This window comes from Nilaparvata lugens, chromosome 5, assembly GCF_014356525.2.
Source record: "Nilaparvata lugens isolate BPH chromosome 5, ASM1435652v1, whole genome shotgun sequence".
Lineage (NCBI taxonomy): Eukaryota > Metazoa > Arthropoda > Insecta > Hemiptera > Delphacidae > Nilaparvata > Nilaparvata lugens.
The window spans coordinates 4,531,816-4,557,719 of record NC_052508.1 but is presented as its reverse complement, the minus strand read 5'-3'; the positions used below and the strand labels follow the sequence as shown (position 1 = coordinate 4,557,719).

At 33.9% G+C, this 25,904-nt stretch overlaps 1 protein-coding gene across 4 annotated transcripts in view; it reads left to right on the top strand.

Annotated features, from left to right (window-relative positions):
- LOC111044788 (myocardin-related transcription factor A) overlaps positions 1-21,302 on the top strand; it is a 178,984-nt gene extending 157,682 nt beyond the window's left edge. For 3 of the 4 annotated variants that reach the window (XM_039429759.1, XM_039429757.1, XM_039429760.1), the window contains 11 exons: positions 107-172; positions 2,176-2,307; positions 2,926-3,090; positions 5,044-5,528; positions 6,394-6,513; positions 8,529-8,712; positions 9,298-9,522; positions 10,452-10,699; positions 12,592-12,959; positions 14,506-14,668; positions 15,240-21,302. In XM_039429759.1, coding sequence (XP_039285693.1) covers positions 107-172; positions 2,176-2,307; positions 2,926-3,090; positions 5,044-5,528; positions 6,394-6,513; positions 8,529-8,712; positions 9,298-9,522; positions 10,452-10,699; positions 12,592-12,959; positions 14,506-14,668; positions 15,240-15,713 — 2,630 coding nt within the window. In that variant the 3' untranslated portion in view covers positions 15,714-21,302. The remainder of the gene's footprint in view (positions 1-106; positions 173-2,175; positions 2,308-2,925; positions 3,091-5,043; positions 5,529-6,393; positions 6,514-8,528; positions 8,713-9,297; positions 9,523-10,451; positions 10,700-12,591; positions 12,960-14,505; positions 14,669-15,239) is intronic. The other variant, XM_039429758.1, reaches the window with a different exon arrangement.
- The last annotated feature ends 4,602 nt before the right edge of the window (positions 21,303-25,904 follow it).

The window sequence follows — 25,904 nt, the reverse complement described above, 5'->3', positions numbered from 1 at the left end:
CATCAAGTCAATCTCAATGATATTTTGATTAGTAAGTATCTAACTGGAAACGCGTCTTATTCTCATTTGAAGATTGTAATTAATATATTTTGTCTTTTTCTTGCAGCTCTGAAGGTGAAATTGATGCTGAGGCGGCCTATCAATCAGTTGGTAGCGCAAGGCATCATGCCGCGTAAGTAGAATAATTCATTCGAATTAGTAAAAAATAAATTAATAGAATAGATATTTACATTCAATTTTACAATATGTGGATTGAATCAAGAAATCCACCTATTAAAATTGTATATAATAAATGTTGAAGATGAATAAATAAGTGTAAATAATTTACACCAGTTAACGTCTACTTTATTTATTCAATATTATGTATCTTAGTATGTCCTTTGAAGAATAAAGTGTGTTGGCTTGTACCTTCGATACAACTGTGTTAACGTTTTTTTTCAATACGGCAACATATACCGTAGTTTAATAACAAACGTTTTATTGAATTAATCATAGAAAAATCTGGTGTGGTACACTCACACTACTTTCCTTGCTCATTGATCTATAAGCCTCATTCTTAAACGAGGATAATCTAGGGGAATAACATTATGCCGATTGGCGGCTTAATAATTTTATTAAAAGTACGATTATACTATTGTTTTTGTTTTCAGAGTACATTTTCCTTTGTTTGAATTATGAAATTTAAGGATTTTTTAAAAGTTGTCAAAACAGCTGTTCTACAAAATAAAATATCGACGTGTGTTCTTTTGAATAAACTGCTCTACCCACCTACCTCAAGCACGAGAAGGAGGTTACAAAGTAAATTTCTCAAGAATGGGGTGGACCCCCTGTTAGTTTCTCAGGAAGGAAACTCATGCTAGTTTATAGAGCTGATATATAAGTATACAGGGTATGAATTTGAAAAAATCGATCAAGTCATTTTTGAGAAAAACGTGAAAAACATGTTTTTATTTTGCGATTATCCGCCATTTTTCTCAAGAATATTACGGAGCTCCTGCAATTTTCCAAGAAATGAGACTCATGTCAGTTGATAGGGCTTATAAATAGCTATCCATGGTAAAAATTTGAAGAAAATCGTTAGAGCCGTTTTCGAGAAAACCGTGAAAAACATGGTTTTTTAGTGATTATTCGCCATTTTTCTCAAGAATATTACGGAACTCCTGCAATTTTCCCAGAAATGAGACTCAAGTCAGTTGATAGGGCTTATAAATAGCTATCTAGGGTATAAATTTGAAGAAAATCGTTAGAGCCGTTTTCGAGAAAACCGTGAATAACATGGTTTTTTAGTGATTATCCGCCATTTTTCACAAAAATATTACTGAGCTCCTGCAATTTTCCCAGAAATGAGACTCATGTCAGTTGATAGGGCTTATAAATAGCTATCCATGGTATAAATTTGAAGAAAATCGTTAGAGCCGTTTTCGAGAAAACCGTGAAAAACATGGTTTTTTAGTAATTATCCGCCATTTTTTCCGCCATCTTGAATTGAATTTTATTGAATTTCTTATTGTCGGGTCCTCATGGTATAAGGACGTTAAGTTTAAAATTTCAAGTCAATCCGTTGATTAGGAATGGAGTTATCGTGTTCACAGACATACACACATACACACACACACACAGACCAACACCCAAAAATCATGTTTTTGGACTCAGGGGACCTTGAAACGTATAGAAAACTTGAAATTTGGGTACCTTAATTTTTTTTGGAAAGCAATACTTTCCTTACCTATGGTAGTAGGGCAAGGAAAGTAAAAATTGACATTTATCAGTTACAATATTATGAGTAATATTATTGTAAGGCAGCTGAAAAAACAAACTTTCAAATTTCGTCAGTGAACGTGTTTCAGACAATGCCATAATTCTATTGAAATTGTTGGACTGTTACAATAAACTAGTGTATAAACATTGTAAAGAAAAAATCTGAATATCTGGAGTATTTTTTATTTTTCCATTTTACTTCAATTCATATGAACTCATTTTCATCAAAATCTAGTCAAGTACTGTATTTGTAATCCATTACACTTATTGGTATTAGTAAATTATTGTAGGCCTATTTCTACAATATTTTTTCCTAGGCCTAGGATTGCAAAGCATTCGATTTCAGGTGGGCCACATTTACTATTAATGTACTGCATTGTAAAATTCAATTTCGCTAATAATGATTTTTTGTTGTAGCTCTAAAAACGCCCCCCGCCTTCCATGAGCAACGGCAAAAGTTGGAAAGAGCGAAAATGGGGGACCTGCTGAAAGCGAAGATTCAGCAGCGACCTGATAGACAAGAATTGGTGCGGCAACACATCCTTGAGGGTGAGTATTTGTATGAATAATCGTGAATAACTGTATAAAGAAATTTAGAGTTATTACTGTAAGAGATTATCTTCATCACAAAACTGGACAATAATTGAAAAATATTGCACCGAACTACTTGAAGAGAATAAATAGCCTCATAGCTTATTTATTTATTCAATTTGATGAAAAAAATACGTAGTGGGAGAAAAAACAGGCATAGCACTTACTATTTTCAACAAAAGTTTGAAAAATATAGTTTAGATTTTCAGGTTATGCCCAAATTTCTGCTTATGCCAAAGGTTTTTTATATTTCAAGAATAATCCAGAAGAAATCAGTGATCAATTTTAAATTTTGAAGGTTTGATAATAAAGCCAGTGAACACAAAACAATTCCAGAGTTTGATTGAAGTATTTGAATATTTAGAGCCGAAAATTACACACTGTCAGTACAGTATTATTATACAATATCACTTCACTTTGGTGTGTAGGCATCATCATACAAAAATATGTTTCATTCACCAGTATAGAAAAGTCAAATTTTGTTGTTGATTATTATACTCTTCTGGAACCTTTTGTTTCAAAATATTGTATGTTTTGTGAATTGATGATTGATTGATTGATTTATTTATTTGTCAGATGTGGGCCACGTTGATCCGTCGCTGGCCGAGCGGCAAAGGATGCTGAAGAAGTGTCGACTGGCAGACCAGCTGAACGATCAGCTGTCTCACCGACCCGGGCCACTTGAGCTCATCAAGAAGAACATTCTGCATACCGATGAGCCCATTGAGCGCGCCGTCAAAGGTACAAAGCTATTCTCTTTAAATATTGAAATCTCCTTTAATTCTGCGGAGGAAATCTGTCACTTTTCCTCGCTATTGAGCTGGGTAGATCTTGATCAAATGATTATTAATTGATCAGTACCATCATCACATTGCGACTACTATTTGATATGAGATTAAATTATATAATATCTGAGATATTTATATAATATAAATATCAAAATATTTGATATTATGAGATTATCTATCGGAACTATGATTTATTATTTACTGGAAACGGAGTAAATCTGACACTTTTTCTCGCCATTGAACTGGGTAGATCTTGACCAAATGATCAGTATCATCGTTATATCGCAACTCCTTTTTGATATAATAAATTATGAGATTATCCATCTTAAGTCAAATAAAAAAAAAAGAAATCAAAAGTATGATTGATTATTTGAAGAAGCAATGATTTTGGAAATAATGATCCAAGAAGAATATTGTGCACATTTTTGAGCCTAATGAATTGATTGTAAAAATGTACTAATTACTAAAATTACTAATCATTCAAATGAATAGTAACATCATTTTCAGATACTGTTTTTGGTGAGATTTAGTGATATTTATCCATAATGAAACACTAGAATGTCGTCTAGAAATATCAAGAATTTATTGAAAAATTACATACATATTTCAGCATCTTCATCATCTTGATTATGAAGATTACACCATTGGTGTTGAAACATGTATTTTATTTTTCAATAAATTCGTGATATTTCTAGCCAACATTCTAGTGTTTCATTAATAATTTATTAGTAATTATTACTGTTTATCTAATCAGATGACCAAATGAAGGGATTGATTTGTTTACAAAAGGATTGATTACATGACGGTCACTAATTTATTGACTGAAGCAAAGCTGAGGTCTTAGTTTCGACTCGATCGGCTTTTGTTTGTTTGTACCGCAGTTACAGTCGCAGCTATTGTCCGATTTGGATGAAATTTCGTATGAAAGTTCTTTGAAACAAGGTGCAGAAACATTATGTGTAACGATTTTTGATAAAACCTCTGGTTTTTTGTAATATTTAAAAAACTGCAATCTAACCTCAATCCAGAAAGGATGTGTCTTTGAAGATACAGCAATTCTTTCCCATACTTTTTCTCATGTATTGTTACGAGCACATGGTGGTCGAGTCGGTTAGACCGTGGTCTGCACACTGTGGGACCCCCAGGTTCAATTCTCGTTCCTACCAGATTTTTTTGCAGATAATACTTATATTGTTTTATTTTATTCTAATAATATATCATTATAAAATAAATTATTATGATTAGATAGAGTAATTAAATTGAACATCTTATTATTATTATTATTATTATTATTGAATTGATTTATCAAATTAATTGGATAAATTATTTTTAAAAAATCGTTATTGTTTTGGAGTCCAATACTGCTGTTGTAGAAAAAATTTGTATGTAAAGGTATAAAGTCAATTTTTTTCCTTTTTGTGTAGTTGAGAAGTTGATATTGTGGTAATTATTCACATTAAATTGAAAAGACCAAGAAATTGTCAAAAAATCACAGATTTATTGATACTTAGAAATACCGGTTTCGGTAATTACACCATTGTCAATCTCTGATAAATTCTGATAATGACCGAAACCGGTCTTTCTGAGTACCAATAAATCTGTGGTTTTTTGACAATTTCTTAGTCTTTTTCATTTAAAAAGTATGTATTTGATATAAAGGTACTCCTTGACAAGTCCGGTGTCCCTGGAAACAGTGTCTCTAGCACTTTCAATGGAGAAAATAATAGATGACAATCACGACTTTATCTTCACAATATACTGTACTTACTGTACTGGCCCTTCTCATTAGATTGAAAGTAGTATTAATGAGCGAGGTCTACTGTTCGCAGAACTACTAGTATTGGAATGATGTAATTTGTGTTCATGTGATGAAGATAAAAAGAAGGATGTTATTTGATTTAACCAGAGGGCCACATTGAGTTCAAAGCGACGAGCGAAGGCCAGAAGACCAAGCCTCAGCCGCCCGATCACTACATGACAATGGACGACGACTCGCAGAGCTCAGAGGCGCAATCGCCGCGCGACCTGGCCGCTGCGTCGTCGCCGCCCGAACAGATCTCACCGCCGTCAGAGCCCTCTCTGATCGACGCCCACCTCACCGAAGCCCACCTAGCTGCGCCGGAAACCACGATTATCGGATCGAGAGACGTGATCGAGACGGCAGCCGCTCAGGCGGGAATTGTCACCGTCCTAGTGCCGCCTGGCACCCTCCTCACGACCGCACCCTCTCCCTCCTCGCTGTCTCTCTCATCCTCTCTGTCGCCGCTATCCTCCATCTCGTCCCCGCCCTCCGCCCGTCCCGCCCCGCCGCCCGGTAAGGACAAGAATCGCAAAAAGTCAAAGACGAAAACGCAGCCCAAGGCTAGGACCATCAAGTTCCATGAATACAAGGTTGGTTGGATGCAAGGATAGTAAATAACTGTTTACTGTTCACTATCCTTGGGATGGATGGACATTGTTCTATAGTGAAATTCATGTTAGAAAGTCAGGACCTGATCAACGTTTTTCGGACATCTCTGTATAATCATGAAATGACTTTCTCGATGCATATAATCAAAAAATACCATAATCTGGTAATGGGATGACTTGAATCACAGCCATCTACTATAAAGAACGGTGGAAAAAGAAACTTATCAACTCTGCCATCCTATCATTTCCACTGTTGCATGACAGTGACTCTTCATTAAAAATGTCGACAACATTACTCTGCACCTAGATTTAAATTGTTTGCATTCAAACATCATGAACTATATATATTTCTATGGTTCTATAGCGTTTACGATTGGTTAGAAATACTATGAAATTAAGGGATTTCAACCCTTACATTATGGATATCACACATGGATCTGTATAGACGATCGAATTAAAACTAGTGAAATACATATCTAATTTTTCCCCTATCTACCAAATCACTCCATAACAGAGTTTTCATCTCCAGTCAAATAAAACAAACTATTCCAACAAAATATAATTGACGCATGATTTTTCAGTGAAATAAATGGACTACTCCACTAAAATATGAATATCGCATATTTATTAAAAATAGTTTTTTATTTGAAGACGTTGGACTGTGTCCACTCTCCATGTCCACTGTCTGCACTCTATCATCATCATTATAGTAGAATGTATTAATTACTATCAACTCCAAATATTCTTGTATTTCATTCTCTGAATAATTTTATGAATTTTATCTGAAATGAAAATGATTTTATTTTGATGAGTGTTGATGGATTTTGAATGATGAATGTGGTTGCAGGGTCCACCTAATGCTCACAAGACGTCGCCTCCAAGCGCCTCTCCGGGTGAAACCAGCTATGAACTGCTCCTGCAACAGCAACAGCTGTTCTTGCAATGGCAGCTCGAGTGGCAACACACTGTGAGTAGGCCTACAACAATATATTTATGTTACAAATGACACTGATTTAATAAAATTGGTAGATGAAATACTAAGGCAAATCCTTGTGCTATTTTTATTCCTAATTTCGGTGATGTTACAGCCATAAATTAGGTGAGCCTCAATGTATTCTTAGTAGAGGACTGTAGTAAGTAGGACTACAATGGTTGACAAGATTTCAAGAGATGTGACACGATACAGAGAAAATGTTGTACATTGGAGGACTACAACTCTTAGATTACTACTTACTCTGAAAATTGAAGGTTCGTTTACAAATAAAAACTTCTTTTCCTCTCAAGTTTTCATTCTAGTAAGTATAGTTGGGTTGTCCTCACACTGTAAGTGTAGGCGTATAGTAAGTAAAGGCTTACAAGTATAGTTACATTACAGGCCTACTCTCTGAGATTAAACAAATGAAAACTCATTTCCTTTTCAGGTTTTCATCCTAACTTTAACAGTTTGTAACTCATTCCTCTTCAACTATATTAATTATTCAATTCAGTTAGAGTTGTGATTAATTCCTCTTTAGTATATTCCTCTTTTTTTCAGTATAAAGTTGTAATCAAGTACACAGTTCAGTACTGAATAGTATTAGGAAACCGCTGTGATTCTATTCGTGCTTGTGTACTCAACTGAGCGACTTGCTGACATTACGCGACATAACCGAAGTTATGTGATGTACAGTTTTTTACAAGGTGTTTGATCTGTTTATCTACTCAATGAATATCAGAGATTCTATAGGATCGAAATCCACTGAGCTTATCATTGGAAGTGTCTGGAAAATATCCTACAATAATAAATTACCTGCACAATCGCTTCTTATAGCATTCAATATCAGTGTTATCGTGGCATTTTACTTATTCTAATATCGAGAAATAATTGCAAAAATAAATAACAATGTGAAAAATTAATATTTTATTATGCTCATTATTATGTTATAAATATTTGAATCTTCAAAATAAATTAATCTTGCAAACATAGTTATTACAGAGTGTTATGAAAAAGGTGCCCATAAGTCAGGGCGTGATTCCCCTCATCAAAAGAAGAAGAAGAAAAGTTCCAACTAACATAGGTCAGAAAATGCTTGGTTACCAAGTTATACAGAGTGGAAGATTTCGTCTGAATTTCAGTTCCCCTGCCGAAACGAAGCTCTACTGGTATTTATTGGCTGTCAAGTAAGATGTAGAATTCAGCGTAATTTATGTAAAATGAACTGAAAAATTGAATAAAACAGTTTCCAGACCTTTAGCTACAGTAATTTTTAAGATATGTGACGAAATACGCGAAACTTGATCCCGAAAAACAGGTTCCTTAAAGGTTTGAAGCAGATTTCCTATGTTAAATGTAAAATAAACACAGAATATTTTTTACAGAACTTGTAGAAAATTTAATAAACAAATGAAAAATAGACAAAATTAGTTAAGCTCTCTATTTTTCATGCGTTTTGTATGTAATTAAGGATTATTTTTTCAAGGTTGCGTTTGTCTATTAGAGACTTATTCTACATCTTTCTCTTCGAAATTAAATTTTCTACAAGTTCTGTAAGAAAATTTTTTGTGTTTATTGCACATTTAACCTGTAAATATTTACAGTTTATTGCACAGTAAATCTGATTCAAACCTTAAAGGAACTTGTTTTTCGAGACAAGTTTCGTGTACTTTGTCACATATCTTGAAAATTACTGTAGTTAACGGTCTGGAAACGGTTTTATTCGATTTCTCAGTTCATTTTACATAAATTACGCCGAATTTAACATCTTGACAGCCAACAAATACCCGCAGGGCTTCGTTTCGGCAGGGGAACTGAAATTCAGACGAAATCTTCCACTCTGTATAACTTGGTAACCAAGCATTTTCGGACCTATGTTAATTAGAACTTTTTCTTCTTTTGATGTGAGGAAACACGCCCTGACTTATGGGCACCTTTTTTCAGAGCACTCTGAATGATATATTTTTTATAATAAATAACAAATTTATTATGTCTTTATTGAATTGCAGTATCCTCAAATAATTCTGCCAGCTTCGCAGAAGCCACCGGAACCAGCTCCAAGTCTGATTGCGGTTACAAAGACTGCTCCTCCCGCTCCCCCACCGCCCCTCCCCCAGGCAACTGTTGTACAGCCACCCCCACCACCCCCTCCTCCGGACACGAGGCCGCTCAGAAATCTCGAAGACATGAAAGGTATAATTATGCTCTCTATCTTATTTATATTTTCATTACAACCACCAAATTTCAAAAAAATAGACTATAGGGCGAATGTTTATCACATTCTAAATTACATTCTTGAATTTAATAAGTAATCCTAGTAAGATTGGCAGTTTTCACCAGGACTTCTACTTGAAAATACTAAGTATAAAACGAATAGGTATAACATTAGATTGGTATTGAAGCTACTCCAATCCATTAAAAAAATGGCTGGTACAATCCTTTATATTAAACGAATTTGACTTCACAAGTTTTACCACTAATCCTACAATAATTCATGAAATAACAATATTAATATTAACAGGTTTAAGGTGGATGAATTCACACTGTTCATACTGCTCTGCTTAAAGCTGGCCACTAACGAACAATCTAACAAGTCAATGCAACACCCACAATACCCTCTGATTGGCTAATTCCTACAAAATTATTATCAGCCAAACATAGGACTTGAAACGCTTGTCAGTGGCCAACTGTAGACACTATCACTACACAGACCACTTTATTCCATGCTTATTTTATTTAATTACTTGAGTAATGTTGTTGTTGTGTTTGTTTGAGCAGTGAGCGACCTCCGCATGGAGCTGAAGAAACGCCAGCTACCAGTGTCGGGTCCGAAGCCACAGCTGATCGAGCGACTGAAGCCGTTCAGTGAGTCGACACCATCTTCCCTTGCGGCCAGCCTGACGGCCGACGACTCGCTGCTGTCCGTGTGCCATGTTTCGCCGCCGCAGAGCACACCTGGTCACGAGTCGGTGTGCCATGCTTCACCGCCTCAGAGCACACCAGGTAGGCATGATAATATAGTGGTATCTCTTTTTGTGCTCTAATATGTTGGATTTATCAATAGTACGCTAGAAGGGTCTCAACCTCTGAACTAAAAAGAAATAGTAAAGCGAAATATGAACATAGTATAAAAATTACATTGATGAAGAATAGTTTATGAAAAAACTCAGGCAATTTAAGGGAACAGTTTTAGGCTAAGCTAGTCTTTTTCTGATTATGTTATTATGATTTGTATATTGGGGAATGTAAAATAAATATAAGTAAAATCATGGAGAATCTTGAAAATGAGATAATTAATATAAAATGGAAATGATATTAAAAATGAGAAAGAGTAAATAAGAAACTCACATTCATGTTCAAAATCTGTAGAACTTGCTGGAGAATTATACTCAATATTTATCATTGTAACTTATTTTACCATTGTTATTATAAACATGAAGCATTTATCCAACTAGAAAACTGACATTTTGTTAGTTTACATTAGTCATATTTGAAAAAAGGAAAACTTTCGAAAAGCAGTTATGATATAAACAGGTAGACAAAGCCAACAAGTGTGACGCGTTAATCCAACATCCAAGGATTTGTTTTCACCCACTTTTGACCGACTTACTACACTATAATCACGTGTGCAGGAGAACTATCCACTATGGTGAGGTTCATGTTATGATGGCAGTATTTGATTAACATTGATGTCTTTGTCTATCATTTGACAAAGCAGATAGTGCTATCCTTTTCCAGCTCTGCAGTTTTGCCAGATCTTTTTTTTAACAATGTAAAATATAATTAATTAACCAAATATTCAATCTCACATGAAAATTCACTATTTAATCAATGAATAAAATGTTCTCTTTGTGAATAAAATATAGTTAATAGCTATCATTCAATTGAGCCAGTATTTTGCCACCGATATCGTTTACATTGTTTGCCATCAGGTGTGGCCGAATCGTACGCGAGCGGCGACAGCTGCAGTCCCCCCGACTGCTCGTCACTGCCGCCGTCCCCCCTGTCGCCCCCCTTGCCCCCCTCGCCGTGCCCCTCGTCGATCGCCATGGAGACGGAGGCCAGTGAGGAGATCATTCGCGAGCAGCGGCGCAAGATCGACCAACTGCAACGCCAGCTGCTCCGCTCGCAGATGCAGCTGCAGCAACAGCAGCACCATCACCAACAAAACACATTCCAGGTAACACATTTAGCTACAAAGATCAGGTTATATCATTGTTACCATGTCCAAGCATATACTCACTAGTCACTTGGCGACATGTGGTGGAGTGGGTTGGCTGTAATGGGAGGCCAACTAACATTATTATTTCCTGGTTATTTGTTACCAGGTTACAAATATAGTTACAAAGATCAGGTTATTCTTACCAGGTTACCTGTTTATTTGTTACCAGGTTACAAAAATAGTTAAATATAGTTAGGTAATTCCGTAGAGAAAAAATAGCATAAGAAGATATTCCATAGTATAGGCCGTTCATGTTCCAAGTTTCAAGCCGATTACTTTTGACTATTGTCTATTATTACTGTTTTGGCCGGATGAGTGTGTTGAGCCTGTTACACACACATCGATTTTTGGGACGTACGATTTTTTGTCGTCATTATGAATTATAAGTTTATTTATAATTTCATTATAAGCTTAAACGGAACTTAACAAAAATCATCTGTTTAATCAAAATTAATAGAATTTATAAGGACGGCAAAAAATCGATGTGTGTGTAACTAGTCTAAGAACGGCATATAGAGAGACTACTAGCGTCACGTAGCTTCACAAAAAAGAACTTCGTGGACTATTAGCTTGTGTTGAAATTTGGAACATAAACGCCCTATACCATTGGATATCTTCTTATATTTTCTCTATAGTGATTCTATCTCAAATAAATTATATTCGTGAAGAAAATATATTTATTCATGATTTTGTTTCGCTATAGATTGATTGAAATAAGAGCCAACAATAACATAACGTTTAAGATTGTTTGTGTATAAAAGTGATTTATCATATCCGCTGTTAATTGATGGTCTCATAAATACCAGTTCACGATGCTTGAAATTCACTCTGAATCACGAAAATACTATGATTATCCACTTCAGTGTAAGGCAAAGATGTTGGAGGGCTACTGTGAATCGATTTTGCTGCTCCAAGAACCACACTCACACGAGATTTTTTGTTACGTTGTCTTTTGGCATCCAGAATCGACTATAGTATTTAACTTGTGTCAGAAGAAAAGTTGCTTATTAGTCTCATGACTAGTTTGCAAAAGAAACCGATTCCAGTTTAGTTGACCAACGTTATTTAATTAAGGTTTGCTATGTGGTCAATTCACCACGAGGAGAGTGGAGGGCATATTGAGTAGGTAGCTACAGAGTCAGATTCACTTCATAAAGGCATCGTTGCCACTTTTTTCAATGTATTCTATAGTTGATAGCTATGATCCAAGTTATCCCAGTAAATATGATCTGATATCAATTGGTATTTATTAATTCTATCTCAAATATATTTTATTTGTCAAGATTTGTTTTTTTTTTTTTTTGAGGATGATGCGCACATGGAATTCAGTGTATTGAGGAGTCGAATCGTGAAAAAATATACATAATATACCATTGTTGAAATATAACGAATAGAAATAGTACAGAGTAAAAATGAAATTATTTGAACTGACAGTGTTGTGAATAGTGAAGTCTGAATGCTACCGTATGGCCAAAGTAACCGCTTAGCTGTGGCAATACTGTACTGAATAGCCAAACATAATATCAGCCAAAATGATACTCTATTGGTAGTTTTCAATTCTTCCAAAATCATTTATTAAAAGAATATTGAATGAATTCAGTCACTTGATTCAGTAAATGATAGGGGATCCGTTAAAAAAATGAAAGATTTGTAAAAAGCAAGCTATTGTATTTTTGGGGAATTACAGATAATTCTGTTGGCATCTTTGTCATTAACTGTATGTAGTACCATTAGTCATATAATTAATTATAACCTATATATAATTTATTATATTAATAAATGAATAAATACTTGAACATTAATTTCATTCAGGTGCCAATTTTTGAAACTCTGTTTTGATTTTCTTCTAGCCTCAGCAACAGTTGAATGCAAAGGCAAGTCTAGCTGCTTTCCTCCAACAACAACAGCTCAATCAACTGCTACTACAGCAACAGCAACAACAACAAGCCCAACAACAGGCTCAACAACAGCAGCAGCAGCAGCAGCAGCAGCAGACGCAAACTCAACAACAACAAATTCCTAGTCAGCAAATTCCGCAACTACAGCTGACTCTGACAACAACAGCAGCCAGCAATAACAACAACAATAACAACAATTTTGTCAACAACAATGTGATCAACAACAATGCGAACAACAACAAGCAGCGTGTGTTGTTGGGCCAGCAGCAGACTGCTTTGGTGCTAAACCAGCTCAACCTCAAGACTAACGGCCTTAATAGGTGAGTGTCAGTCAAGTAATTGTAGGAAATTAATCACTCAATTTTTTAAAATATTTGTTGCTTCAGTAAACAATATTGATGGGAAAATGTGAGTCAATTTGGAACAATTTTAACTCAAGCAATTGTTGATCGAGTTCATATTTTTTTGAAATATTTGGTGCTTGTGAACCGTTGAATAAACAGTATTGATGGGGAATATAGCAGAAGTGCAGCAGTTTTAATTCAAGCAATAATTGTTGCTTATCTGCTCACTTTGCCTATCACAAGCATTGGGATGCATCGGGAATGAACCTTGCTTCACAAATTGAATTTGTTGATCCATTGAAAACATGTAAACAGGTGTTATTGTTACTTCATATACTGAAATTCAGTTATCCTCCACCTACTGTCTCCCTGGAATATAATACTAAAGTGTCACTTTTTCGCTCTCGGTACTAAAAAACAGAAAAACTCCCTAGGGAGGAAAAGTAGCTCCATTCAAATAACATGGGAAGCATCTCTATTTTAAAACCTTACATTGGAAATAGGTTAGAAGGTGTAAGCTCAGATGAGGATGCATAATAGAGTAGTCATTGAGCCAACTAAATTAAATAACTTACCTCAACCAGAAATTTGATTAACATATGAAATATATGTATGTATGCTGAAATCACCTATTACATACTTCATATTATTAAGTGTACTATAGAAATTTAGAAATATTTTTTCAATATTCCATGTTATTCAAAATACCAGCTTACAAATATTTCCCATCAACTAATCAAATTTGATTAACATATGAAATATATGTATGTATGCTGAAATCACCTATTACATACTTCATATTATTAAGTGTACTATAGAAATTTAGAAATATTTTTTCAATATTCTATGTTATTCAAAATACCAGCTTACAAATATTTCCCATCAACTAATCAAATTTGGAATGCGAACATGTAGTTATGAGTCGGCCAATGTTTTTACAACTTTTGCCGACAGATAGCATATAGCGCTGTCGGCGGTGAATTGTGATTACTTCCAGTTGTTCACTTTTTAGATTATGTTGTAACACATTGTTACTGGTCACGTAAGTTTTTAAAATTAGTTAAATTTTCAGTTTTTATAATAATGTAGGTGGAGGGAAAATGTTGTGTATATCACGAGTGTGAAATGCTTTTTCTCCCTCAGGGAAATAGTTGTCCTCGGCTTCGCCTCGGGCATCAATCTTTCCCCTCAGGGAGAAAAAGTGGCATTTTTCACTCTAGATATACAAATAACTATTTTATTCCAAAATAAAGTATGTTTTTTTCTCCTACTGATTGGAGCATCTTGAAATCAAATTATCAGCAGTTAATTGATCCAACAATTAATTATTTGTCAAATTGTTTCAATTCTACTTTTCTTTTTCAGTTCACTGCAATCTTCAATCATAATATTACTATTTCCATAAATCGATTCAAGTAACAAATTGATTCACCGTTAACAAAGCTTCGGGCTTGAGCCTATTGTCCCTTTCCACAAGTCTTATAATTGCACACAATGTAATAAAGCAATGTGTTTATTCCAGGACTGCGACACTGCCCAACTTCCTTGGAACGTTTGTTGGGAACACTCCAGTGGTGCTCTCCACAGAACAGGTACCTGAACTTCTGTCGCAAACCGAACTGCTTGACGAGAAGCCTCCCCCTCCCCTCTATGAGGATGCCACCAAATTGCTCAAAGTCAAAATGGTAAGTTATTTATTTATTACTGTCATAATCAATCACTTTGAATTATCTTCTTGATAGTAATGTATAGCTTCGTTGAATAAAGTGGCAAATACCTGATATGTCATCAAAACAAATCTCTAATCACCAGAGGAGACTTGAGACTCTTGGGGAATTCTCCGAATTTTCCCCTCAATGCGTATCCTTTTCAAGGTAACGATGTAGTATATTCAAATCTTGAATAATTATCCTTGTTTCTAAAACTTTTCCGCACCTTATAGAACTTATTAAGTAGATTTGATGATAGATTTTACGATGTTTCATTCTTGTACACAGCGAATGCTACATTGTTTCCTATAGTGAGGTCCACGATATAATGGCAGTGCTTGCAATGTTTGGACAAATGTCCAGTTTTCTTTCCTCTTCAAATGCAAGTACTTGAGAAGTTCAAATATACCTATTGAGTATAGTATAGGAGATGTTGAGTTTGTTGTTCATTTTATTTTACCTCTTGAAGTTTTTTATGGATCACATCACTTCTTTGTTTGAATCATATTAAATATTTCATATGAAGTGAATGCTTTCTCTTTTTCAGGAGCCAGATGACACAATACGAGATGTGAAGAGTCAGATAGTTGACGATGTGCTCGAGATTCTGATCAAAAACGGCGAACTTCCAGCATCCGCCGCCCAGGAACTGACCACGCCATCCGGCCCGCCCTCGGCTCCACCCACTTCACTAGCCTCGCCTTCGGCGCCGCCAACTTCACTAGCCCCGCCTACTCACCTCGATCTGAGGGAGCTCGGCTTGGATGTGGAACTGCTTGACAGTGTGGAGGAGTCGATGGACCTCGGAGTCAACGAGAATGCATTGGAACTGATGGATGTTGACACGGAGTGGCTGGACTCGTTGATGGACGGGCCGCATCCGTCCAACGGGCCGTCGACGAGTGCCGGGCACGATCCGCTGCTTAACCAGGATCCGTTCGATCTGTTCGCCATGGACGATTCAGAGTTCAAGATGTCGCCCGACTTTGGTTGGGACCGGGTCGGCGACTTTACCGCGTAGTGCTATGTTTCACACTATCAGACTGTGCAGTGTTGCCAGGTTGTGCAATAAACCGGTGCTCTGTTGTCAAGTTGTGCAATACTCAACATCACAATGAACCTGTGTGCTCTTGCAATGCCAATCACATTTAAAATACATCATTTTGCCAAATAATGTTGATACAGTGCTGCCAACTTGACAAGAATGAAGCTCCCTGGTTTCTTCCAAATAGTGTAATCATGTGATGCAGTGTAGCCAACTTGTGCAATAAAACTTTGCAGTGTTGTCTCGTTAAACAATGCTTAACACAATAAAATTGTGTGGTGTTGCCAAGTTGTGCAATGCTTGATCAAAATGTGCAGGGTTTTTAGGTCGTGCTATGGAATCACATTGAACAAACTGAACCCTATTGAACTCGACGATAATGCAATTTCTAGTGACTTTACTCAATTATATTTGAAGTCGCCGTGTTCGTTTACTGCTGACTGCGTTTTTGAAAGCTTATGGTCACCGCTCAAGAAAATTGTGTGGTGTTGGAATGTGTAAACATTTTGTCTCTGTAATTCGATTTTTCTCTGCTGACTGACTTTGGAAAGCTATGGTCACGTTTTAGACTAGCTACTTTTATTAGTATCTTGAAGATACGCTTTTATTGCCTAGTGTCTACTGTTGCTCCTCTTAAAAGGAGGCATAGAATTGAGTAGGATAAAATCTATGAGAATTTGCCCTTGAAACGTATTCAACACCTACTGCATTTCGAGTAGGTGAGCCCTAGTTTATTCTGTACTGAAAATTGTCCTATTTTCGTATTGGTTTACGTAGCAGTCAACGATTTCTTTGTTTACTTTGTGCAAGCATTATTATGATTTATGCCAGGTTCCTGATATCTTGAATTATGGAATTCCATCATTTTTTTATTAAATCAACGATTCAATAAAATGTTTTTGGGGTTCAAAATTCCACAAAAAATATTAAAATAATCTTTATATTCTGCATTCCTGCATATTATGCCACTCATTTCACGATAGGTTGAGAACCTAGTTTTATTCAATAGTTGTTTTTTTATGGTTTATACAAGAAGACATTTAGTAGCTAGTCTATAACGTAATGTTTGGTCATAGCTTTTATAGTAAATGCTTGATTGTGAGCAAGTGCCTTGCATAATGTGAAAACTGGTGATGTAATGAGTTAACGTTTTCCAGCTCTTCGGATCATTATATGGGGAAGAGTTTACTATTAAAAATGAAAACATTTCAATCAATGTATATAGAATTTATAAATATTATATATATTCGGACCATTTCTTGTTAATATTTTTGTTTATATTCTGGAAGATTTTAGTTTTAAAATATAGCTGTAAGTTGCTCGGATAAATTTTATTTTTTTATTTGCAGTCAATAAAGTTTGTATGAAATCGGATAGAAGTACATGTAGGATTTGCTACTGTATAGCATGCATTCAATTCTGTTCAACATATTAGCTAATATGAAGTTTCGCTGGAACTATAAACTAATATTAAGTCGAAATGTATCACTCCTCAGCCTACTAAACTCTTGCCTAAAGTGTAATAAAGAAAATGATTAATATAGTGTTCATAGTATTAACAATAGAATTTCGAATACCTTATAGATTTCAAGTTCTCATTTTCTATTAAATTTCTCCCATAAGAATAATCAAGCTTCTAAAACTTTTTGCACTATCCTATTTGTAATGTCTAGATAATTTTCATGTAAAATACATTTTTCTAAAATCGAAAGAGTTTTGTAGTTTCATAATAATGTATGTTGAGATAAATTTGAAGCATTTCTAATTAAATTACAGCATTAAAGTTCTGCTAGAATTTGGAATGAAAGCTTCGCCTTCAAGAATGATGAATAGTTTTCTCTGTACTGTGTGTGGGCTAGTTATAATTCTCATCACATATGTGGCGGAATTCCTAAATTTCAAATATATTTCATTTATTTATTATTGCAGAGAACTTGTGCAAATCAAAAGTACCTTGTGCAATCAAAGTTGTAAAAAAACTTAGAATCAACTGTGAAGTTATGATTGGATTTTTTATGATGATTTATATTTGTTTAAAAATTAAAATTTATTTTTGTTGAAAAAGTTTCACGATAATTTGGGTTTATTGTTATGAAAATGTTTTCTCTAAATAACTATAATGTTTTACATATTTATTTATTATTTTAAGATTTATCACAAGCTGTTAGCTTTATAACGATTTAGATCATACTTACATGTTCCTATCTTCAACATAGTTGAGAAAATATATTCTTCCAAATAATTAATATGATAATTATTGTAAATAATGTTTGTTTGTTCACCTTCCAACTTCGGAAATGAAACAATTCTCTCCATTTAAAAGAATATTCTCTGAATCTTGTGCTATATAATATTCAAATACCTTTTCTAACCTTTTTATCTATTCTATTTTCTCTAATGATTGCAATTTGAGGCTATTATTGCATTATTGTTATATTATCAAGACCATCTGGTTTACTCCCATTTTTTTAATGTTAGGATTACAGACTGGAGAAATCGATTCACCATGGAAATTCAGTGCAATTTCTTACAAATGATAATTCTAAATCGCTTTTTATCTTTATACAGTAGTTGTCCTCTACTTTATGGAGTAGAATGTAGAATTAACTCAAATGATGCATACATTCATAGAACTACCAGTTTGTTGCTTACGCTTCTAAAGTACCTAAGCCTAGTACATTAAAGATTTTTCTTTCCTCTTTTATTATTAGTGAGCCAGCCAGGTCACACGATATTAATTATTATTTATTTATTAGCATTTGCATATTTTTGTTTTCATCTAATTATATCATTGGACATTTGTCACACTCTTTAAAAATCTTGAAATTAATTATTTTTATAAAATATTTACTCACTCCTAGACGTTACAGGCCGATATGACCCTTGGCCTTCTTTACAAAGCCTCTCCATACAATTCGATCCTCTGCCTGCATCTTTCAATTTCGCACCCGTAGGATCCGCAAATGCCCTTCCTACGTATGTTTGAGATTTTCCTCGCTAATAAAATATTTAATGTTTGGAAAAATAGTTATTTGGATCAAGAAATTAGAAGAAACTCACTTTTGAAATGAAAAAATTGATTCATATTTAGCAAAATATTTCAATGTTCAAGTTCTTTTGAAGGCTTTATAATCCATTCCTTAGTAATTATTTTGCTACGAGTAGCACAAAGGAAAAAACATAGTGTTCATTCTTCCTTCTGTGCTAGTAGGCTACAGTACATGTATTATTATAATGTTAACCTAAATTACACTGAAGAAGGGGATCAAATCCCCCTTACAATTCTTATTTATCTGAACTAATTATTTTTTTTATTCTCTCTTTAATTCAAAAACGTAATCTATGTCATTAATACTATGATATGTATTATTACAGTTTGCAGAAACGAATATCAAATGAAAATTTTCAAATAGAGTCGAAAATCGTCCTCGACAAGATGATCTAACTGACTTAACCCACTTTCATATACACTTAATTGATGATTTGATTAATGGAAATGATCTAGAAGTTTGTGAAATTGCATCTTCCAAATTTTATTTTTGGTTTTTATATTTTTAGAATTGAAGAAACCAGTAGTTTCTTGTACATAATTGAGGTAGTTCACTTTGTATATTTCATATTTTGCTCAAGAGAATAATGCTAATCATTTATCAATCCAGATGCTTTTGCATTTTAGAAGTTCTATTTTAAATTGAATAACTTCATGTAGAAATTGAATATTGTCTTCCTGAATACTAGCTGAATTCAAGTTAGAAAAAATAATGTCTCTGTTCATGATTTTTTATATTTATATTATTATAATATGTACTTAAACAAGTAGTTCTAAAAGAGTGATTGAATTTTCAAATTGAAATCTTGCCAGCATCTCTGAACCTTTCTCCTTGTTAAACATTCCAAAATGCAACAACCGTTCTGGTATAACTAGTTATGAAAGATAGTAATTTGAAATTTAGTTTCCCAAATAATACGTAATGATATATTATCCCAATTCAAATTTTTTTTCCAAAACACAATAAGGCATGATCATTTAGTCTAAAATTATTCATGTTAATTCCTCAAACTACAAATTAGAGGCTACGGAGACATTCCTATTTTAAAAATCAACTAGAAGACTTATGAAACATGTATTTGAAGAGAAAATCAACATGGTAGCCCATTTATATCTTTCATTTCTGTAGAGTTGTACCATAACAGTTCTTTTTTAAATCAAAATGCTCAAACGATGAAATAAATTGATTGACTTCCATTGGAACTTTTTTCAATACCAGTCGTTGAATTTCAGATTGGACTTACAAAGGTTGTCAAAAGACAAATATATTTACCTGCTATATTCTAAAATAGTTATTTGACGATAATTTTGAACATTATCAAACGTCTTATCAAATATTTTATTTTACATCTTACTTTTTTAAATATGTTATGGGATTGGTTTGAATCAACCCATAAATAAATAAATTTACCCAACTCTAAGTATACCGCTTTCTTAACAGAAGTGTTGATCAAATTCAAATTTCTGATCGAACTAATCGTTTAATGCAAGGTACCTAGAATACCTGTATTCTAGGTACATTGGTTCAATGGATTCCTCACGAGAAAATTGAGCGTGTTAATCACATTGAATAACGGACACAACATTCATTCAGATAAAATAATCTATATGATACACTTTATAATCCTTCTGGCTCATCCACTTATGTCCAATTCAAATCGAATCCTTTTAGTATTTTGACTTTTATCGAAATGTAAAGCAGATACAACTGAACCATAAAGAAAAATTAACTTTCATTGGATTAGCATGGGCATAAGTTGGACTGGTGCTGTACAGCATGCTTTTAATTAAGCATTTCTAGTTTATATTAAATCGACCCCGTTTGTATTAAGAACCCCATTCTTCAGCCTCCCCTTAGTTTTAGTTCAAACTCAATTCTCCGATAAATTAAAATAGGTTTTTGGAATCTTCATGTTTTCGCAAAACTCTCAATGTGTCAGATACATGTTTGTTATGGAACGAGCTGTTTATTATGTAAGGAAGATTGTCAGAGAATAATATTATAATACTTAGCAAGAGTGTGAATAGTTTTGCAGTTATGCAAAAGCCACTGCCTAAATTTTAAGTTACGTACTTTTGGGACCAGCCAGTCTGTTTGATATCTTGGCTTGACAGGACTGGAGCTGGAACTTTGAAATTGAAAGATAATCGATTTTAGTTTTATCTAATTTCGACTTAGCCTCGACCTAGCTTCATACTCATATCAATATTCGAAGTTACACATTATCCAGTCGAGCCGAATATTTCGACATTATTTATAATATTCTTGTTTGTTTGTATTGTAAGTTACTTTGTGCATTGCCATAAGCTTGTTATTTTTGCAATATTTGAACAAGGGACTATTACAATATTTGAACGCATATTGACAAGTTTTCGCTTTATTATTTTACCGTTATGAAATATTTTCATATTTTAGCTGTAAAGGAATTGTAAAAAATGTGTGAATTGATCAGAATGTAAATATATTATTTGCATAAATATAAATTTATGAATAAATTATATGAATTTAAAACGAAGCGTATTTTGTTTTCCATGGATCTACCAGCTTCTATGTTAGCCAATATTTTTGGACATTCGAATCCAGTGAATGATAGATAGAAAAGCTGCCTTTGTAGGCCTATGCCTATTGGTAAAGTCAAGCTTGATTCGAGAAAAACCTTTAATATATTTTTGGTTTACACTCAAGTTTATTACTTGTCAGAATAAAAAAAATCCTCTATCGTTGCTTCTGGTGGATTCAAGTCGTTACCTTGGAAATAAAAGACAGTACCTAATGTTATTATTGTAACATGTAATCGGATTGTAAGCGTAGTTGAAGCTCTATCAAGTCTATAATAATAGTGGTGGATAAGATGTTGTGTTTATAAGTTACTCTTTCGAATGGAAGAACTGTTTGAAACGCCTTCCGTTTGTTCAAATTGATGGTAAATGTGATGAGAGGGACAGTGTTGACTATGGGGTGATTCAGGGAAGCACCCTGGATCCAATATTGTTCCTTATATACATCAATAACATTTCAAAGCTCAGCACAACAAGCAAGATATTTCTATTTGCTGATGATACGGTTGTTGTTTCTGTTTGCAAGAATTGGGAGGATGTATATAAAAATGCCACTATAGACCTTTCAAAAATAAAAAAACTGGTTCGACCATAACAGCTTAACAGTAAATATAACAAAGTATATGCCGATTGTTACAAGGAACCAATCAGATCCAGGCTCAAGGCAGGTGAAAATGCATACATGTACTGTACAGATTTAGAATCCTCAGTCTGTACATGTGGATCAATCATGAGAGTTGACCAATTCAAATATCTTGGGGTTATTTTTGACCATCACTTGAGTTGGGTTCCCCATATCCATTGTGTCAAACAGAGGCTTAGAAGGATGTTGTATGGACTCTCTCAGCTCAGCCAGGTACTAGACATAAGATTGTCTAGGAGGATCTACCATGCATATGCCCAATCAATATTGCAGTATGGCATAATAATTTGGGGAGGTGTTTCATCCGCTTGCCTGGAGCCGCTGGCCGTTACTCAACGCACAATGATAAAAACTATCCTGAAAAAAGAATCAAGGTACCCCACGCTGCTGCTATTCTCGGACTTCCCAGTTTTTGACCAAGTAATGATGGGAAAAAAAAATGTTTTCAAAAAAACTTTTTCATTTTGAAAGCTTGATAATATACAAATCGAAAAACTTTGAAAAATATCACGAGTAGAAAGTTTATTTTTAGCCTTAGCACAGCCTTAATGCATGGAATAGAACTCAAATCACCATACTGCCCTGCTAAGCACAGTTGTGGTAACTGACATTTTTTGAGAAAATGAGATAAAGGGGCTACATGATTCTAAACATTTTCAGGATCAGAAAAATAGCATTGAATGCCGTATTTGTCGCTGTTTCTATTAATAAAACGATCAATTTCTCACTATCGCCGTGAACATGCTCCTAACAGATTGTACATGCCCAGTGATTTGACAATTCAATCAATCAATCAATCAATCAATCATTTTATTCAGTAAAATGCATTACAAAGTTGGTCCCGCTAAACCTAAAAGATTTTACAGCAGGTGCCTACAAATAATAAAATACATAAATAGAATGAATGCTAACTTAAAAAATAAACTAAGGAAAAAATTTTTTCATGAAACTGGGAGTTTAGGAATTTAAAAAGGAGTATGGGGTATTAGATGAACTAAGGATGATTAATAGGGTGGTATAGGGTTAATGGGAATTGGAAAAAAATGGAAAACTCAAAAACTTCAAATCATAAAACTAAATTAATTTTAAAATAAAATAAACTTGATACTCTATAGTAAGTAAGCATCAAAAGATATTAATCTTATTTATACTAATAATAATTAATCTTATTTAAGGATAATACTAAATAAAAAATACAATAAGTGATCGGGAGTCTCAAACGTTAATTATCCATCCATATAGTATATGAAAATTATATGATATATTAATATATATTATGAAAAATTAGATAGTCACTCTAAGGCGGCGGTGTTTCACAGATACTAAAATTCATTTTACCAGCAAACTAATATTTTGTAATTATAAAAATAAAAAAAAAAAACAAAGTATTGATGATTTTTCACTATCTAGTACACATTAAAGTGTTGGATTAGTAGTGTCACAAATTAAAATTACAAAAATGTATGAAGATTACAAAAAACAAATCCAAATTATTCATGTTCTTATGAATTGTACAGGGAAGTGGTGGATAAGCTTAATATATCCTTTGTTAAATTAGAACATGAAGAATGTGAAATTTGTGAGCACTTTTATACAGCATGAACACTCTGATGAAAAATTGAATGAAGACTGTCAGCAATGCAAAGATTGGAAATTTTATAAAGAAAATGCAACAATTGCTAGGGAACAGTTTATACAATATAAGGAGCGATCAAAGGATACTGATGAAATTGTGTACAGTATGGATTTACAAAAAGTAATAATGCTGCCTTGGGTAGACATGTTTTAAAGTGTTATTTTCACACTTCGTTTGCCAGTGTACAACCTGACCTTCGCCCTTGTTGGAGCAAAGGAGAAAAGTAGGTGCATAATTCCTGTTATATGGCACGATGCTGTAAGGGGAAGAAAACAAGAAGATATCGTGAGTGGAATTTTCAAATTTTTTACATGTACTGAGGTGAGAGATGTGAAGAAAGTTACACTGTGGGTAGATAATTGTACATCACAAAATAAGAATTGGGCTTTATTCTCTTTTCTTGTGTACATTGTCAACTCAAAATTAATAAGTGCACAAGAGATAACAATCAGATACTTTGAGCCAGGAGCTTCATGTCTGCTGACAGCTTCCATCATTTATAGTAGGAAAATCGATGAAAAACAACAAACAGTCAAAGGTTTTCGACTTCAACGATTTTAAAGAGGCAACAGCAGCAGCTGCTTCCAAGAATACTAAAGTACGAGTGATGGATTTGATTGATTTTTCACAATGGAAAAGCCTGCAGTCTGTTAAAAAAGTCTCTAGCACCGAAAACAGACCATACATGGCAGACTTGTTCACAGTCAAAGTAAATAGAAATAGTTTTCTTCTACAGTACAGAAAAAAATTCAATGATGAATGGAAGGAACTGGATTTCCTATTGGTGAAGGTTAAGAAGAGTCAAATATTCCCATAGCCAAAAAATATAAATCTCCTCAAGGGATTTCAGCAGCAAGGAAGGAATCTCTCCTGAATCTTTTTAAAGGACAATCATCTGTAATACCAGCACTTATTAAGGACGAGTTGACAAATAATATTTATTTAATAGTTCTACTTTCAAGTAACTTTGATGTCATAATTAAACTGTAAAAAAAAGAAATTGATCTTCAACACTACAATTATATTAATACAACTGATCTTATTCTCTTTTTATAAAGGCTATCAGTAGACAATGTGATGAGGGAAATGTCCAACATAAGACTTGATAGATAGGCCTACATATTGTAACAATTCGGACATATTATATAATTTGATATATTTTCCATGACAATATACTTGCTGAACAATCTTTTATAACTATATTGGACATAATATTATCTAGATGCTTTGATGCCTTAGGCTTTTTTGATTTAATTAAGTTGATGATTGAGGATGTGGAGTCTAATCCTTCCTAGACGTTCAGTTTGATGGAATTTTTTTAAATTTCAAGCTGACAAATCTCTTGAAATAACAATGGAACTATTATTAAAGATAATGATATACTGTCCACAAACACCTGAAAACAGTTCTTAATTAATCATTAGAAAACAGCCTAGTTTTTGTTACTGACGAATCTCTTGAAATAACAATGGAACTATTATTATAAATAATAATTTACTGTCTATAAACACCTGAAAACAGTTCTTATAATTATTAGAAAACAGCCTAGTTTTTGTTACTTGCAAAATTATTGTGTCTTGTGCTAAGTTACAATCCTCTGTATTCTTTGCTTATACTTTCTGTATCTAATTTTTATTTCCATAGTGTATACTTTCTCATCAGATTACATAATATGCATTTTTGTATCTATAATTAAAACACATTTTATGACAAAGTTATATGTTTTTTGAAACTTCAATTTGTCGTATCTGATACATAATAACCAAGTCAATAACCTTAATACTTTAGTCAATAACCAAGGAAATGCTAAATCAATTTGTTGTATCTTCAAATATACCACACATTGGCTTAGTAAAATTTACTTACAACAAAAAGGCCAAGTAAATTCAAGTGATTATGGTAAGCAAAAACGTTTTATTGAATGCCTTGGTTATTTATAATGTTTTAATTTTAGAAATGGTTACAAATTCAGATTCAGCGAAGAAAAATACCATAGATGAGAAAAAATGGTTTAAGCAGGATTTCGGCTGAGGGGCAACATTTTGCAATTCTCTCAAAATTATCCAGATGTCAGTTACCACAACTGTGCTTAGCAGGGCAGCATACTACCTACCTCAAATTATCTATAGGAATTTGGTCATCAGGGAGGCTGAGGATTGTAGCGGCGTGGTTTATAAAAGTAGGTTGGTCGGGTGGCTTTTTGGCATAAGCTGGATTGGGACTGAGGAACTGCTCCATTCACCGTACATCTAGTATAACTTACCTGCTCAATTTAACTAA